The 15,790-nt window shown below is 55.9% G+C and overlaps 1 protein-coding gene across 2 annotated transcripts in view; it reads left to right on the top strand.

Annotated features, from left to right (window-relative positions):
• SNAP47 (synaptosome associated protein 47) overlaps positions 1-15,790 on the top strand; it is a 143,761-nt gene that overhangs the window by 113,769 nt on the left and 14,202 nt on the right. For both annotated transcript variants that reach the window (XM_079143665.1, XM_079143664.1), the window contains exon 4: positions 8,256-8,380. In XM_079143665.1, the coding sequence (XP_078999791.1) occupies positions 8,256-8,380 (125 nt within the window). The remainder of the gene's footprint in view (positions 1-8,255; positions 8,381-15,790) is intronic.

The raw sequence follows: 15,790 nt of genomic DNA, 5'->3' as shown, positions 1-15,790 counted from the left end.
TGTCAGGGCAGTTGCTGAGGTGACACTGGTTCTGTAGAGGGTCCTGTGTGTCAGGGGCAGTTGCTACGGTGACGCTGGTTCTGTGGAGGGTCCTGTGTGTCAGGGGCAGTTGCTGAGGTGACGCTGGTTCTGTGGAGGGTCCTGTGTGTCAGGGGCAGTTGCTGCGGTGACGCTGGTTCTGTGGAGGATCCTGTGTGTCAGGGGCAGTTGCTGAGGTGACGCTGGTTCTGTGGAGGGTCCTGTGTGTCAGGGGCAGTTGCTGCGGTGACGCTGGTTCTGTGGAGGATCCTGTGTGTCAGGGGCAGTTGCTGAGGTGACGCTGGTTCTGTAGAGGTTCCTGTGTGTCATCGGCAGTTGCTGCGGTGACGCTGGTTCTGTGGAGGATCCGGTGTGTCAGGGTAAGTTGCTGAGGTGACGCAGGTTCTGTGGAGGATCCTGTGTGTCAGGGGCAGTTGCTGAGGTGACGCTGGTTCTGTGGAGGGTCCTGTGTGTCAGGGGCAGTTGCTGCGGTGACGCTGGTTCTGTGGAGGATCCTGTGTGTCAGGGGCAGTTGCTGAGGTGACGCTGGTTCTGTAGAGGTTCCTGTGTGTCATCGGCAGTTGCTGAGGTGACGCTAGTTCTGTAGAAGTTCCTGTGTGTCAGGGGCAGTTGCTGAGGTGACGCTGGTTCTGTGGAGGTTCCTGTGTGTCAGGGGCATTTGCTGAGGTGACGCTGGTTCTGTGGAGGATCCTGTGTGTCAGGGGCAGTTGCTGAGGTGACCCTGGTTCTGTGGATGGTCCTGTTGTCAGGGGCACTTGCTGAGGTGACGCTGGTTCTGTGGAGGATCCTGTGTGTCAGTGGCAGTTGCTGAGGTGACGCTAGTTCTGTAGAAGGTCCTGTGTGTCAGGGGCACTTGCTGAGGCGATCCTGGTTCTGTGGAGGATCCTGTGTGTCAGGGGCAGTTGCTGAGGTGACGCTGGTTCTGTGGAGGATCCTGTGTGTCAGGGGCAGTTGCTGAGGTGACGCTGGTTCTGTAGAAGGTCCTGTGTGTCAGGGGCACTTGCTGAGGCGATCCTGGTTCTGTGGAGGATCCTGTGTGTCAGGAGCAGTTGCTGAGGTGATGCTGGTTCTGGGGAGGATCCTGTGTGTCAGGGGCAGTTGCTGCGGTGACGCTGGTTCTGTGGAGGGTCCTGTGTGTCAGGGGCAGTTGCTGAGGTGACGCTGGTTCTGTGGAGGGTCCTGTGTGTCAGGGGCAGTTTCTGAGGTGACGCTGGTTCTGTGGAGGGTCCTGTGTGTCAGGGGCAGTTGCTGAGGTGACGCTGGTTCTGTGGAGGGTCCTGTGTGTCAGGGGCAGTTGCTGAGGTGACGCTGGTTCTGTGGAGGGTCCTGTGTGTCAGGGGCAGTTGCTGCGGTGACGCTGGTTCTGTGGAGGATCCTGTGTGTCAGGGGCAGTTGCTGAGGTGACGCTGGTTCTGTGGAGGATCCTGTGTGTCAGGGGCAGTTGCTGCGGTGACGCTGGTTCTGTGGAGGATCCTGTGTGTCAGGGGCAGTTGCTGAGGTGACGCTGGTTCTGTGGAGGGTCCTGTGTGTCAGGGGCAGTTGCTGAGGTGACGCTGGTTCTGTGGAGGATCCTGTGTGTCAGGGGCAGTTGCTGAGGTGACGCTGGTTCTGTGGAGGATCCTGTGTGTCAGGGGCAGTTGCTGAGGTGACGCTGGTTCTGTGGAGGATCCTGTGTGTCAGGGGCAGTTGCTGAGGTGACGCTGGTTCTGTGGAGGGTCCTGTGTGTCAGGGGCAGTTGCTGAGGTGACGCTGGTTCTGTGGAGGATCCTGTGTGTCAGGGGCAGTTGCTGCGGTGACGCTGGTTCTGTGGAGGATCCTGTGTGTCAGGGGCAGTTGCTGCGGTGACGCTGGTTCTGTGGAGGATCCTGTGTGTCAGGGGCAGTTGCTGAGGTGACGCTGGTTCTGTGGAGGATCCTGTGTGTCAGGGGCAGTTGCTGAGGTGACGCTGGTTCTGTAGAGGGTCCTGTGTGTCAGGGGCAGTTGCTGAGGTGACGCTGGTTCTGTGGAGGATCCTGTGTGTCAGGGGCAGTTGCTGAGGTGACGCTGGCTCTGTAGAGAATCCTGTGTGTCAGGGGCAGTTGCTGAGGTGACGCTGGTTCTGTGGAGGGTCCTGTGTGTCAGGGGCAGTTGCTGAGGTGACGCTGGTTTTGTGGAGGGTCCTGTGTGTCAGGGGCAGTTTCTGAGGTGACGCTGGTTCTGTGGAGGGTCCTGTGTGTCAGGGGCAGTTTCTGAGGTGACGCAGGTTCTGTGGAGGATCCTGTGCGTCAGGGGCAGTTGCTGCGGTGACGCTGGTTCTGTTTAGTGTCCTGTGTGTCAGGGGCAGTTGCTGCGGTGACGCTGGTTCTGTGGAGGGTCCTGCGTGTCAGAGGCAGTTGCTGAGGTGACGCTAGTTCTGTAGAGTGTCCTGTGTGTCAGGGGCATTTTCTGAGGTGACGCTGGTTCTGTGGAGGATCCTGTGTGTCAGGGGCAGTTGCTGAGGTGACGCTAGTTTTGTAGAAGTTCCTGTGTGTCATGGGCAGTTGCTGAGGTGACCCTGGTTCTGTGGATGGTCCTGTTGTCAGGGGCACTTGCTGAGGTGACGCTGGTTCTGTGGAGGATCCTGTGTGTCAGGGGCAGTTGCTGAGGTGACGCTGGTTCTGTGGAGGATCCTGTGTGTCAGGGGCAGTTGCTGAGGTGACGCTGGTTCTGTGGAGGGTCCTGTGTGTCAGGGGCAGTTGCTGAGGTGACGCAGGTTCTGTGGAGGGTCCTGTGTGTCAGGGGCAGTTGCTGAGGTGACCCTGGTTCTGTGGAGGGTCCTGTGTCAGGGGCATTTGGTGAGGTGACGCTGGTTCTGTGGAGGATCCTGTGTGTCAGGGGCAGTTGGTGAGGTGACGCTGGTTCTGTGGAGGATCCTGTGTGTCAGGGGCAGTTGCTGCGGTGACGCTGGTTCTGTGGAGGATCCTGTGTGTCAGTGGCAGTTGCTGAGGTGATGCAGGTTCTGTGGAGGGTCCTGTGTGTCAGGGGCAGTTGCTGAGGTGACGCTGGTTCTGTGGAGGGTCCTGTGTGTCAGGGGCAGTTGCTGAGGTGACAGCTGGTTGTCAGGGTCCGTTCTTCCTCCTCCTGGCCTTTTAGCCTGACGTTTGCTCCCTCTTTTTCTTCTGTGCAGTACGCTCCTCTCTTGGTGTCTCCTCCTTCTCCCTCACCGCCCTTGTGGCCTGGTCGTTTGGGTCATTGTCCTGGCGTCTTCTTTCTTCATTCTGAGGTACCTCACAGCTTGCCCCCCTGATTCCGGGTGCCCTTCCTCGTGGGTCTCTTGGTGTCCTGGCCTTTTCCATCTCGGTGACTGGGTTCTGGCAAGCATGTTTTTCATTGTGTCTCGGGCGTGACTAGGAAGGCGCCTGTCGGCAGCTCCTGTTGGGGCTGGGGATCCATCTCCGCCGCCTCCCTGGCACCCTCTGGAGCTTGCCGAGTTCTGCCAGGGCTGCCGTCCTCATCCCTCCTTCCTTGTCTTCCCATTTCTTTGATGAACTCAGAACCTGGCAGCCAGCACTCCTGCTCTGCGCCGCATCCCCAGGCCCGTTCTCATTTTGGGAAGCTCGGTGTGTGGGATTCGGGCCAGCCTGGTGTGGTCCATGTGCAGAACCCTGGCCTTAGCCTCAGTGTTGGAGGCAGCCTGTGCGTTCCTGGGACTCAGTCGCGCTCCCAACAACGGTGTCCTCTTCACTGTCGTCCTCATGGCTGATGGCTGCTGTTGTGTGTCCAGCTTGTTTGTGTTCAAGCTGAGACGTGGAAACTGCTGAGGCCCCTGGGTCAGCCTGCTGGAGGCGCAGTGTGCGCACACAGCCACGGGGGGGCAGTGTCGCGGTGTCTGCCGGCCGTGCTCCGGATTCTGTGGTGACGTTTTCCGAGGACTCCAGATGTTTGAGGCCCAAGGGGAGAGGCAGTGCCAACGTCCCGCGCAGGACCAGGGGCCTGGGGACAGGACTGCCTCTGCCTCAGGGATGTGCAGTAGTAGGCTGCTGCTTTTCTGCTTAGAGTCCTCAACATTACCTTTAGAGTTTACAATAGTGTCCAGTTGCAGGAAAAGATCTGGAGAGAGTGTAGGTCAGGTATCTCTTATCTGAAGTGCTTGGGACCACAGATGTTTTGGATTTTGAATCTTTTCAGATTTTTGCATAGATAGTGAGATATCTTGAGGCCTGGACCCAAGTCAACATGAAAAGAATTCATGTTTCACATACACCTTATGCACATGATCCGAGGGCACTTGTACACAATCTTTTTCCTAAATTTTGCACATAAAACAAAGTTTCATGACACGGATTTTTCTGCTTGTGTCCTCTTTGGCTCAGAGTGTTTGGGGCTTGGAGCATTATGGATTCTGGGGTCTTGGGTTGGGGTGCCCCTCTCGATCTGTGCAGAGGCCTTTATTCCCACTCTGTGTTGTGCGTCTTCACCATGGCCGGGGGCACCCGTGTGTGGCCCTGGAGTCCAGCTCTGGTGTGTGCACCTTCACCCCTACCTGCAGTCCTCGTGTGTCTCTGGAGCCCCTTCTGGGCTCCCTCCTCTGATGGTGCCTCGGAGTCCTCCTTGGTGCCCCTGGCAGCCTCTGGAGGGCTGGCAAGCCTCCTGCTGGAGTCCACGCCGTGTGATTTGTTATTTGCCTGGGGTGTGAGTGCTGCCCTCCTCCCACCTCCCATGACTGCAGCTTGCATGGCATTTTCTATGGGTCATTTGCTGGCTGATTCTGTCTTGGCTGCTTGGTGCTCTCACCTGCTCAGAGAGGTTTCCCAGAACTAGGACCAAGGAGCCTCCCAGAACCTGTGCCTGTGGTCACGCCTGGTGTCCCAGAGCCAGGCGGACAGCAGGAGGCTCAGTGGTGGACGACTGGTGGACGGTGATGTCTGCAGGGTCAGTTGCTCCTGGCCGCTTTCCTAGGCAGAGGAGTTCTGACTTCAGTGGAGGTCCAGAACAGGGTCCTTGGTGCCGAACATGACGGAGCCCTGGGGTCCAGGACAGGGTCCTTGGGTGTGCCGAACGTGACGGAGCCCTGGGGTCCAGGACAGGGTCCTTGGGTGCGCAGGCACCGTGCCAAACGTGACGGAGCCCTGGGGTCCAGGACAGGGTCCTTGGGTGTGCAGGCACCGTGCTGAACGTGACAGAGCCCTGGGGTCCAGGACAGGGTCTTTGGGTATGCAAGCACTGTGCTCTGCGTGGCAGAGCATTTGGAGGTCTCAGGACAGGGTCCCTGCACTCACAGGCAGCACTGTGTGTGGCAGGGTTCTGGGGGGCTCCCTGCACAGTGTCCTTGGGAACACAGTGTGTGCCGTGAGTGATGTGCTCTTGGGTGACCAGAAGCCTGGTCACATGAGCTTCCTGGTCCTCACCCGCTGGCCCCTCGGTGTCTGCATGCTGGTTTCTGCCATACTTTTCCATCACTGGGAGAATGCAAGTGTCTGTTGGAATCACATAGACTGCTCTCCTGCTCAGCTTTCCTTGCTGCCCTACCCACGTGGATGGATGCGCATTTTCACATTTTATGCTTTTCCGATCCATGTTTATCATAGCCTGTGTAGCCTGGCGTACCCGGGGTCTAGGGGGCATTTCCCTGAGTGCAGATGAGGCACAAGACCAGGGCCCAGGAGGGTCTGCCCAGGTGCAGGGCTGGCAAGTTCTTCCCGAGCCTGTGCACAGGTGCAGCTCTCCACCTCATCTACAAGGGAGTCCTCAGGCCACAGCTGAGCCTCACGGGAGAGGTGGGGCTTCCTGCCACCTGGCGCAGTGCAGAGGCCCTCTCAGGGCCAGCGTCTGGGTTCCCCCTTCAGCGTGCCCCACTTAGGGCCTTCTCAGGCCTCCATACTCCAGGAGGGTGCGGTTGTCTCTTATCTCCTTTTTGGCAGAGACATTTTTGCTGCTTTTATTTAACTGAGATTATTAATGACTGAAAAGATAGCAATTCTCCTGCACAGAACCACCATACTTCTCCTCTATGTTGTAGAACACCACATGCCTGAGTCAGCAGCCAGCCCTGGAGACAGTGGAGCCTGTGGCTTAGCTGGGTCCCCTCTGACCCCACGCTTAGGGAAAACGCCCCTGCTCTTCATGTGTCTGTGGGCGATCAGTTGTGTCCAGGAAGAACACTCCTGCTTCCACCTTCTGGGTGGCTGTTGGAACACATCAGTGCGTGTCTCCCTGCAGCCTTGGGTGTTGAATGGAGACCCAGCCACATTTCAGCAGCACCAGGCTCCACTGTGCAGAGCATGTGCTGCAGCGGGGACCCTCGTGAAAGGCTCTTGGGAGAGCTCACACCAGCCAGGACCACCACGGCTGTGGGGGGCAACGCAGGGGCTGCAGAACGGTGCCTGGCTCAGTGCACACCAGCGAAGGGGTCTCCAGGCCCTCGACACCGGGGGGCCTGTGTGGCAACAGGAGATCCTCTGGGCCTGGGACGGGCTCTCCCCGCAGCCCGCCTGGCAGAGCTTTCATGCTGCAGTGGTGCAGTCTTGTCCCCAGCCCCGCTGTCCTCTGCTGAAGCTGTGGATGACAGCTGTGGGACACATGCTTTGTGTCTGTCCTGTGGACCAGCCTCACTAGCTGCTCAACCTTCTGGCTGCCGCAGGGCAGTGCCTGGGTGTTTTCTTGCAGAGAAGTGCTAATTAGCAGGGACCTGTGCTGCGAGAGCTTTGCAGATAGCATCTACAACATTAGCACTTCACGAATACTTTTTTTTTAAGAACAAAATAGGAAAGCACCCATCGAAGTGATGTATTCTGAAGGTGCTATTTTGTGCTGTTTTGGCCACTGAGATGTGCAGAGTGGGCATTAGTTAAAGGGCCTGACTCTCCAGAGTGTGCCCCTCACCTCCCCTGCCTCAAACCCGTGTTCTCCGCATGCCTGTTCCCACCACAGCCCGCTCACCCTGGCGGGGAAGCCAGTTCTGCGCAGTCTGGCTCTCAGGAGTTACCTTGGAAGGGTTACTGTAAGAGGCAACACTAGAGATTTCGTGTGTGTGTGCCAGAGGTGCCTAGTGTCTCTCCCAGAGAGGACAGAGAAGTCCGGTTTGTTGGAAAGTAACAAGGCACCCTCTTTCCATGTGCTTTCTTTCCTGTTCTTTTCCGATATGTGTAGCAGTGACTTCCAGGCTGCTGTGTCTGTCTAGCTGTGAGGAAGTCGGGGAGGTCACCAGCCCCTCGTCCTGCACCCAGGGAAAGGGCTGCTTCGCCAACACTATTTCCTCCCGCTTGGCCAACTGCTTCATATCTGAGATGGCTTGAATCATGGAGAAGAGCAAAGATCAGACTTCAGGCGCAGCTCTTATCTGGGCTGTGAAGTACTGGGGTTGTAGTTGGAGCTACTCTCTAAATAAAGGACAGGTGGCAGCCCTGTGGGCAGCCCCCAGGAGCCACACTCCATGGGGACTTTGACACTGTGTATGGCCCCTTCCCTGTCTGTACTGAGATCACCCAGGGTGCAGGTGTCCAGGAGTCCTGCGGCTCACGGCACCCCACACTCAGCGATGCCACATCCTGCCAAGCCTTGCCTGGCCACAGGGCGGCTCTGACTCGCCCTCTGCCTTGGCACAGCCTCACATGTGGCTTCAGTTGGCTCTGATGGCTGACCATTTCCTGTGCTCCCTGGAACCACAGTGTTCTGTGGAGTAGCCCAGATGTCCCTGAAGTTTCCTGGCGATGTGTTTTATGTGCACTTCACCAGGTTTCAACAGTTCTTGTGTTTTAGGCTCCAAATCTTCGGTCTTTACTCAAAGGGAAAAAAAGTCCAGTCACAGTGGCACACCTGTGATCCCAGCAGTGCAGGAGGCTGAGGCAGGAGGATCGCAAGTTCAAAGCAGCCTCGGTGACTTAGTGAGGCCCTGAGCACACAGTGAGGCCCTGTCTCTAAATAAAGTATTTAAAAAGGGCTGGGGATGTGACTCAGTGGTTAAGTGCTCTGGGTTCAATCCCTGATACCAAAAAAAAAAAGCGGCCACTGTGATAAATGACCTTTCTCTAGAGATAGGCGCGGAAGTCCTCGCTGGGTTTCGACAGCACTGCACACTCCCACGAGCACGGAGCCACGCGGTGGTCCTGGGTGGGGTTCAGCTCAGCAGCGGTGCAGGCATGGACGCCCACAGGCCAGCGTGCTGCGGCAGGCTTCAGTGTCCTCTCTGAGATTCTGAATGTCTGCACGTGGTTTGTCTTCCAAAGAATGTCACCACTGACCTCAGCTTTCCATTCCAGCCCCCGGGTTGAAGGCCTGCACCACACGTGGCGAGCTGCTTGCAGGAGGCCAGGAAGGCGGGCCACTGCAGCTGCAGGGGGGCCAGCCGCTGCTCTCGGAGAGGGACGCTCAGGAGTTGACGCAGGTAAGGGCCCCACCTGCCCTGTCAGGCCAGTGGCATCCCTGTCCTCCCGCAGGCTCCTCCTCTCTCTCCCGCCTGAAGGCAGGGCCTCTGTTCGTTTGCCCGGTCTCTCTCTGAATGTGCTGCTGGGACCCGCTGTTCGTATGCTCCCCATGGCTGCAGACTGCACAGCATGCCTGCCTGCTCCTGTGCAGAGCTGCCCTGGCAGCTGCTCCAGCACTGTGTGTGCGTGTGTTGCATGTGAATCACGCAAGTGTGTGCAGGGTGCCTGTTGGGTTTGTGCCAGCCCGGTGCACGTGTGCTACGCTGTCTGCTGTGTGTGTGTGCATCCCATGCGTGCCGGGGTGCTCCAGCACACTCAGGCTGTGTGTGCCCCTTTTCTCCAGAAGTTGAAATGTGAATATTTGATGTACATACTTCTTAACTTGTCTTCCTACGGTACTGCTGGACCAGGTGGTGGCTTTTCTTTTCTAATAGTGTTTGAAGTAGTACTTAGTAGTACCTAGATGCCATATCACTTGCAAACGGCAGTGTGTATGTTTAAAAGATGAAAGGAAAGCTGGAAGAAGACATCCTTAATACCTTTCATATCTTTCAGAGATGAAGCAGAGGTCCTCCGTGTGTGACTGCTGAGGGGGTCGCATGTCTCAGTCCTCCATGACAGTGCACGTCACTCTCAGGCCCCAGACCAGGGCCTGACCGCCTCAGCTCTTGGGGGTGCGCTGTATCTCACAGGGTCTGTCCACTTCCATCAGCAGCTCACCCCTGCCTGAACACTCATTCTCATTTTGTGTGTCCACATAGTCACAAACTTCTTTGAGCTCAGCTTTTTCCTCTGTGGGGGTAAGAAGAAAAAGCATTCATCTTTTTTTAAAGGATTTTTTCATAACTATTTTATTTATTTTTATGTGGTGCTGAGGATCGAAACCAGTGCCTCACACACGGGAGGCGAGTGCTGCCCCTGAGCCCCAGTCAGCTTTCTTCTTTGTTGTGGGACACGTGGCTTGTCACCTTTTCCTCCTGGTCTAATGTGGATTGTTTTTAGACATGACCCTCAGACACACTCTTGCCAACTGTAACCAGCACTTGCTGCGGGTCGCTGGTCACACCGGCAGCAGGACTCACTGGGTGCAGGTCTTATTTGTGTTTTGAGAAACCCGTGCACCCAGGCTTCCCTGGCAGGCTCCCCAGAGCCAGTGAGAGCTGTGGGCTCTGGGTGGGTGAGGTCTGAGGTGCTCCCATGCCTGCCCTGTCCTGCTGTCTGCATCCCACAGCCGTGTTCAGGTTGAGGTAGAGACCAGCTTTGGGATGAAAGGAAGGAAGATTTACCTGTTCATTCTGGTGGTGGCCATTTGTTTGAGAGGACTCTTTCTGTTTCTGAATGTCCCATCTACCAGGCTGCCCCATGAACCCCAGAGCAGAGAATGGGGCCACACATATCAGAATGAGTTTGCAGAGGGCCGAGGGTAAGGTGGGACCCTTAGTGATTGTGCAGCAACAGGGGAACCCTGAGTCCGGCCCTGGTTCAGGGCACCGGGGTCAGAAGCAGAGGGAGAGGGCTGGTGGTCCCGCGGCCCGGCTGGGAGGGCTCACGTGGAGCTGCCGGGTGTAGGGAGGAGGCTGGTGGAGCTGTGTGCTGGTCAGGAGGAAGGGCTGGTTTCATGTGAGAAGAACTTCTGGAGGTAGAACATATGTTTCAGATTTAAGAGGAATTCTTAGCTGAGCAGTTGCAGCTCAGCGTAGGTAGGAAGGAGTTAAGTTTCTGGGGTGAACACAGATGCGAGACACTGCTGCATCCAGCTGTGGTTGTGGCCGCAGATGCCACTGAGGCATTACGTGGAGACGTGTCCCGGAGAGTCAGAGGGCTGTGGGGTACTGCGGGCAGGTGGCCTGGATCCCCGGGGGTGGCAGTGCGCTCTGTGGGTGCCCAGTCTGCAGGCCCCTGAGGTCTGTAGCCATCATCCATCACGTCACTGTGGCCAGGAGGGTGAGCCCGGGAGACCAGGGGGCAGCCAGTCCCATGGTGGGCTTGGCAGAGCCCCTCAACTGGCCACAGTATCTGTGCCCCTCGGAACTGCCTCTGTGCTGGGTTGCAGGAAGTGTGAAGGCCACATCATCAACGCGGGGTCTGGAAGTGGTAAGGCCAAATGTGGCTCTCGGCTGTCCCCAGAGTGGGGCCGTTCAGATGCTGGAGAGGTTTCCTCACCTCCAGTTCTCTGTCCCGCCCTGTCCTGTGCTGGAAGCTCCTCGTCTCCCTCCTGTCGCACTGTGAAGGAGGTGCACGCTGAGGGTGAATTCCACCAGGCGCCAGGGCAGCAGACGGGCTGCAGCAGAAAGAGGGGGCTCTGTGGGCAGCACCCTGCCACCCGACGGGCGCACACACCACAGCCCCGCAGCTCATGCCACGTGAGGGCACTCTGTCTGCTGCATGTGATGTGCTCATCACAGCAAGCACAAGAGACAAAGAAGAACACCAGCTCGATTTGCTCAATTCACCAAAAAGTCTGCGATTGCGATTTCAGTCGGGAGCACAGACGGCTGGTGGGTGGGGCTGTGAGGAGGAGAATGTGAGGACTGCCAGACCCGGGCAGGACCCTGGGCGGCTGCAGAGCTGGCAGGGCAGTGTTCCTGTGGTGGTCCCGCATCTGCAGGGACCCTCTGCCTTCTCAGCCCAGCCCACACGGGCCTGTCTTAGGGGCTAACTGGAGCCTTCTGGGGTTCTCCACTGACTGTGGACCATCTTAAGAAATTCATGTGCTTCTGTCTTTGCATTTTCTTTCCTTTCAAGAAATTATAGAATACATTCAGTCATTTTCGGTACCTGCCTACCTGCCGTGCCTGGTACCCTGTGTTTAAACCTGCCTCAGTCCCTCTCCGTGCACTGGCCTGCCTCAGTCCCTCTCCGTACACTCCCCACTGGAAAACATCACTCAGCTCTTGCTGGCATACTTTGTCTATATAAGATGGTCATAGTCACAGTGTCCCTGAGCGAGGTAAATGTAAAGACCAGCGAGTTACTACTCCTGGCGTCCATGCACTCACTGTCTGCATGGAGGTGACCACCGTTTCTCTGCACGGCTGTCAGTGCAGGCTGCAGAGGAGCCACTACGCATCCTGCATGACCAGATGTCCTGGGAAGAAGTCACACTGCCCAAGGCTGGACCGCCAGGCTGCTCAGCAGGCTCCACCCGCGGACCACAGGGCATGTGGGTCTTCCTCTGTGAGCAGTGCAGGCTGTAGAAAATGCACAGTGTGGTGGCACACAGCAGGGTGGCCTATGCTTCTCAGGCGTCACGTTGGCGGAGCTTTTCTCTGACGCTCTCCAGACCCTCCATTCTTTCCCTCATTATGGGCAGAGCCAGTCGTTGGCTTCTGTGGTGAGAAGGGCAGTCAGTACAGTTCCTGCACCAGCCTTGAGTTCAGTCCAGACGTAGTGCTGGACTGAGCTACGTACCTAAGTCGCGGGTTGAGCACCCTAACCCACGTCCAGATCCTTGAGCGCCACAGTGGGGCATCCACCCCGACCTTGTGGGATGGGTCAGTCAAGAGGGAGCACGCTGGAGACGTTGAGTAAGGCCACCTCAGGTGCAGTGTGGGGCATCCACCCAGACCTTGTGGGATGGGTCATCAAGAGGGAGCACGCTGGAGACGTTGCATAAGGCCACCTCAGGTTCAGTGTGGGGCATCCACCCCGACCTCGTGGGATGGGTCATCAAGAGGGAGCATGCTGGAGACGTTGCATAAGGCCACCTCAGGTTCAGTGTCGGGCATCCACCCCAACCTCGTGGGGTGGGTCATCGAGAGGCAGCACGCTGGAGACGTTGCATAAGGCCACCTCAGGTTCAGTGTTAATGGCATGCATGAAACAGAAACAAATTCTGGGTCCCTACCCCAAGATATCTCATTATGTCTGCGCAGTTCTTCTAAAATCCCAAATACCTCTGGTCCTGTGCACTTTGGATGAGGGACCCACGTGCACTTTAACTGTGAATTGCTCCTGAGTGCTCCTGCCGGCATGGCCTATGTCTTCTCTGAATGGCTTTCGGGAATGGCTGTTGGGGATACTGGGTTGTGGCTCCATGGTAGAGCATTTGCCTAGCATGTATGAGGCCCTGGGTTTGAACCTCAGCACCACATGAAAATAAGCAAAGGTATGTGTCTACCTACAACTGAAAAAGATTTAAATTAAAGAAAAAAGAGCGGCTATTTGTCTGTTACATAGAACGTGCTGTTGCTTCTTTCTCCTACATGGTGAGTGATGTTCTTCAGTTTGGATGGCTATGTTTTGCTCACCCATTCATTTGTGGATGGACAGCTGGGTGCTTCCACCTTTGGGCTGCTATGAATGTGCACGTACAAGTAGCCATTAGGTCCTGACTTCCAGCTCCCCTGGGAGTGGCGTGACCCCCGGCTCAGGACGCAGCTTGCAATCGTGCAGCACTTTACTTTCCCAACAGTAGTATATGAGAGTTCCAGGTTTTCTGCATCCTCACCAACACTTATTTTCCTTTAAAAATTTTCTTCTGGCCATCCTGACAGGTGTAAAATGGTATCTCGTTGTGCTGTTTGTTTATTTGTTTGTTCTTTGTTGGGCACTGGGGATTGAACCCAGGGGTGCTCTACCACTGAGCTGCGTTCCCGGCCTTTGCATTTTAGTTTGAGACCGAGTCTCTGAGTTGCAGAGCTGGCCTGGAACTTGTCATCTTCCACCTCCGCCTCCCGGTTTGCTGGATCGCAGGCGTGTGCGCCAGCACTCCCAGCCCTGTCCTGCGGAAGCTTTAGTTCACAAAGGGTGCAGACAGGAGCAGCCAGTGAGGGGGCACTGCGAGGTCCAGGGTCCCACATGTGCAGCCAGGTATGCCCTCCCATCGGGCCAGTGTGGCACCAACCCACAGCTCCACTGCGCTTCAGGGTCCAGAGTCTGCCGGGGTCTCCTTGTGGGGCATGACTGGTTGAACCCTTGGTCCCTCGCCTGAACTTAAATTCTATCCCCATCCTCTCCAGGAGGTAGGGCTGGGACCAGGTGGCTAGAAGGTTTAGTTTTGTCCCCAGGGACAAAGGCCAATCAGATTGTCTATAATACAACAAGTACACCGAAGTCTTCAATTCTGGTGAAACAGCTCATCTTTTCTTTCTCCTTTTATTGTTTGAAATCTTCCAGCCCAAGAGCAGAGGATGCCTTCTCACTTGTTTCTCCTCTAGCTTCTTTCAACAGTGTTTGTCCTTTGCTGTGTACAAACCTTTCACCTTCGTGGATAAACTCTGCCATTCTATTCTTTTGAATGCCATTATAAATGGAGTTATTTTCTCGACTTCTTCCTCTGATTTGTTGCTGCCAAGTGAAGACCAGTTGGCACTGAGCGGGTTCTGCAGCGTCTGTCCATGCTGCTCTATGGCCTGGCCCTCTGCAGCCAGCCGTCCTCTGTGTGGAGCTGGCTGGCTGCCTTCTTTCTGGTGTGCGTGCTTTTCTTGCACTGGTCTGGCTTCCAGGGTGGCAGTGCCACGTTGCAGCGATGACCACTGGCCTCTGCTCTCGGCCCCAATCCTGGGGGAAGCTTGCAGCCAGGTCATCTCTGTGCTTCTCACAAATGCCTCCAGGTCGAAGAAGTGCCCTCTATTCCTGGTGCCTAAGCATTTGCATGAGGAGGGGATTGGGGGCTCTGGTGATGCTTCCTGTGTGGCTTTTCTTCTCAGGCTATTAATGTGCTAGGTCACTCTGTCTTCTCATGTTGAGGCCCCTGCCCTCCAGCTTAGACCCACATGCATTCAATTTGCTCATTAGTATGTTGTATTTTTGTTTTCATTTACGTCAAAAAATTTAGAAATTTCCTTGCATTGGCAGTTTGAGTGTGCTGTTTAATTTCTACCTATTTGGGAATGTTTTGGATTTCCAAATTTATAGCTTGAGACCACTGTGTTCAGAGAAGATTCTTCCTGTTGTTCAGTCTTGGTGAGTTTGATGCGCCTTTCTTGCCGTGGGGCATATGCTGGAGAGCGTTGGTGCCCTGAAGCTTCGGCATGCTGCTTATGTGTTGTGAACTGTGTATTCCGTCTGTCTTCCACAGCTCCTAAGACCCTGGAAGTCTCTGAGGGGTGTCTTGTCTGCTGATGGGCCCCTGCTGACTGGCAGCCCCAGGAGCTTCAGGGTGGGCTGCTCCCTGAAAGACCAAGGCAGGATCAGAGGGTGGAGGCTTTGAGCCCCACCCCCAGCCTCCAGGGAAGAGAGGGCTGAGGCTGAGGGGATCACCAGTGGCCAATGAGTCACTGTCAAGCGCAGGGAACGACACCTCCTTGAACACCAGAAGCACAGGGCTCCGAGAGCCGGGAGCTGGACCCGGAGAGGTTCCTGGAGGCCCCCCACCTCGCTGCGTGCGTCTCTTCCTCTGCACCCTTTGTAATTTTTTGTTTTGAGAGCACGTATTCTATGTTGGCCAGGCTGACCTTGAACTTGGAATCCTTCTGCCTCGTCCTCCAAATAGCTGGGATCAGGGCCTGCAGTTGGGGTGGAATGTTCGGTATATGGCTCTTAGATCCTCTGGGTTTATAGTTCTGTTTGGGTCCTTCGTTTTCTTATTGATCTTCTATCTAGATATTCTATTCATTATTGGCATCTTTTAATTAACTTTTAAAAACTTGTAGCAAGTATGATGCAGTTTTTGGTTTAGCCTGGGAACCAGCCTGGAGTTTTTGATGCCATTGAGGCATATTAAGCAAATGAGAGTGAAGTTGAGGACGCTGCTGGCTGTGTGTCCTGATGGCACGCATCTGTCTGTCCGTCCCGACACAGCAGGAGGGCAGTGTGACTGAGGAGCGAGTGCATCCAGCTGGCCCTCAGCATGGAATCCCTGGTTCCCAGCCTCTGGCTTTGGTATCATCCCATCGCAGCACAGGGTCATTCCTAGAGGGCGGTAAGAACAGAGATGATGCACTGCCAGAGGCCACATGCCACCGGGCCTCTGGTCACCTTGAAGAATCCCCATTCAGTGTCTTCTGGGTTTCCTGTGGCAGGGTGGCTCTGGGGCATGCGCAGCCTCGTGTGAGGCGGCCTTGGGTGGTGCTCCATGTGGATGTAGCACATGTTTCATTTAGTGATAACTGTTTTAGTCAGGTTTGTTTGTTGTTTGCTTTCTTGTTTTCTGTTGCTGTGACCAAAAGACCTGACAAAGTCAATGAGGGAAGAGGAGGACAAGTTCACTGGGCTCATGGTTCAGAGGTCTTGGTCTATAGACAGCCAGCTCCCTTCCTCAGAGCTCCAGGTGAGGCAGAACATCACAGTGGAAGGCGCGGTAGAGAAAAGTGGCTCAGGACATGGTACCAGGAATCAGAGAGAGGGTGAGCTCTGTTCAACAAGGACAAAATACATACCCCAAAGGTCTGTCCCTAGGGCCACCTCTCCAGCCACACCCTACCTGC

Source organism: Sciurus vulgaris (genome assembly GCF_902686455.1).
Source record: "Sciurus vulgaris genome assembly, chromosome: 6".
NCBI classification, from domain to species: domain Eukaryota; kingdom Metazoa; phylum Chordata; class Mammalia; order Rodentia; family Sciuridae; genus Sciurus; species Sciurus vulgaris.
This window is presented reverse-complemented; position numbering and strand designations above follow the sequence as displayed.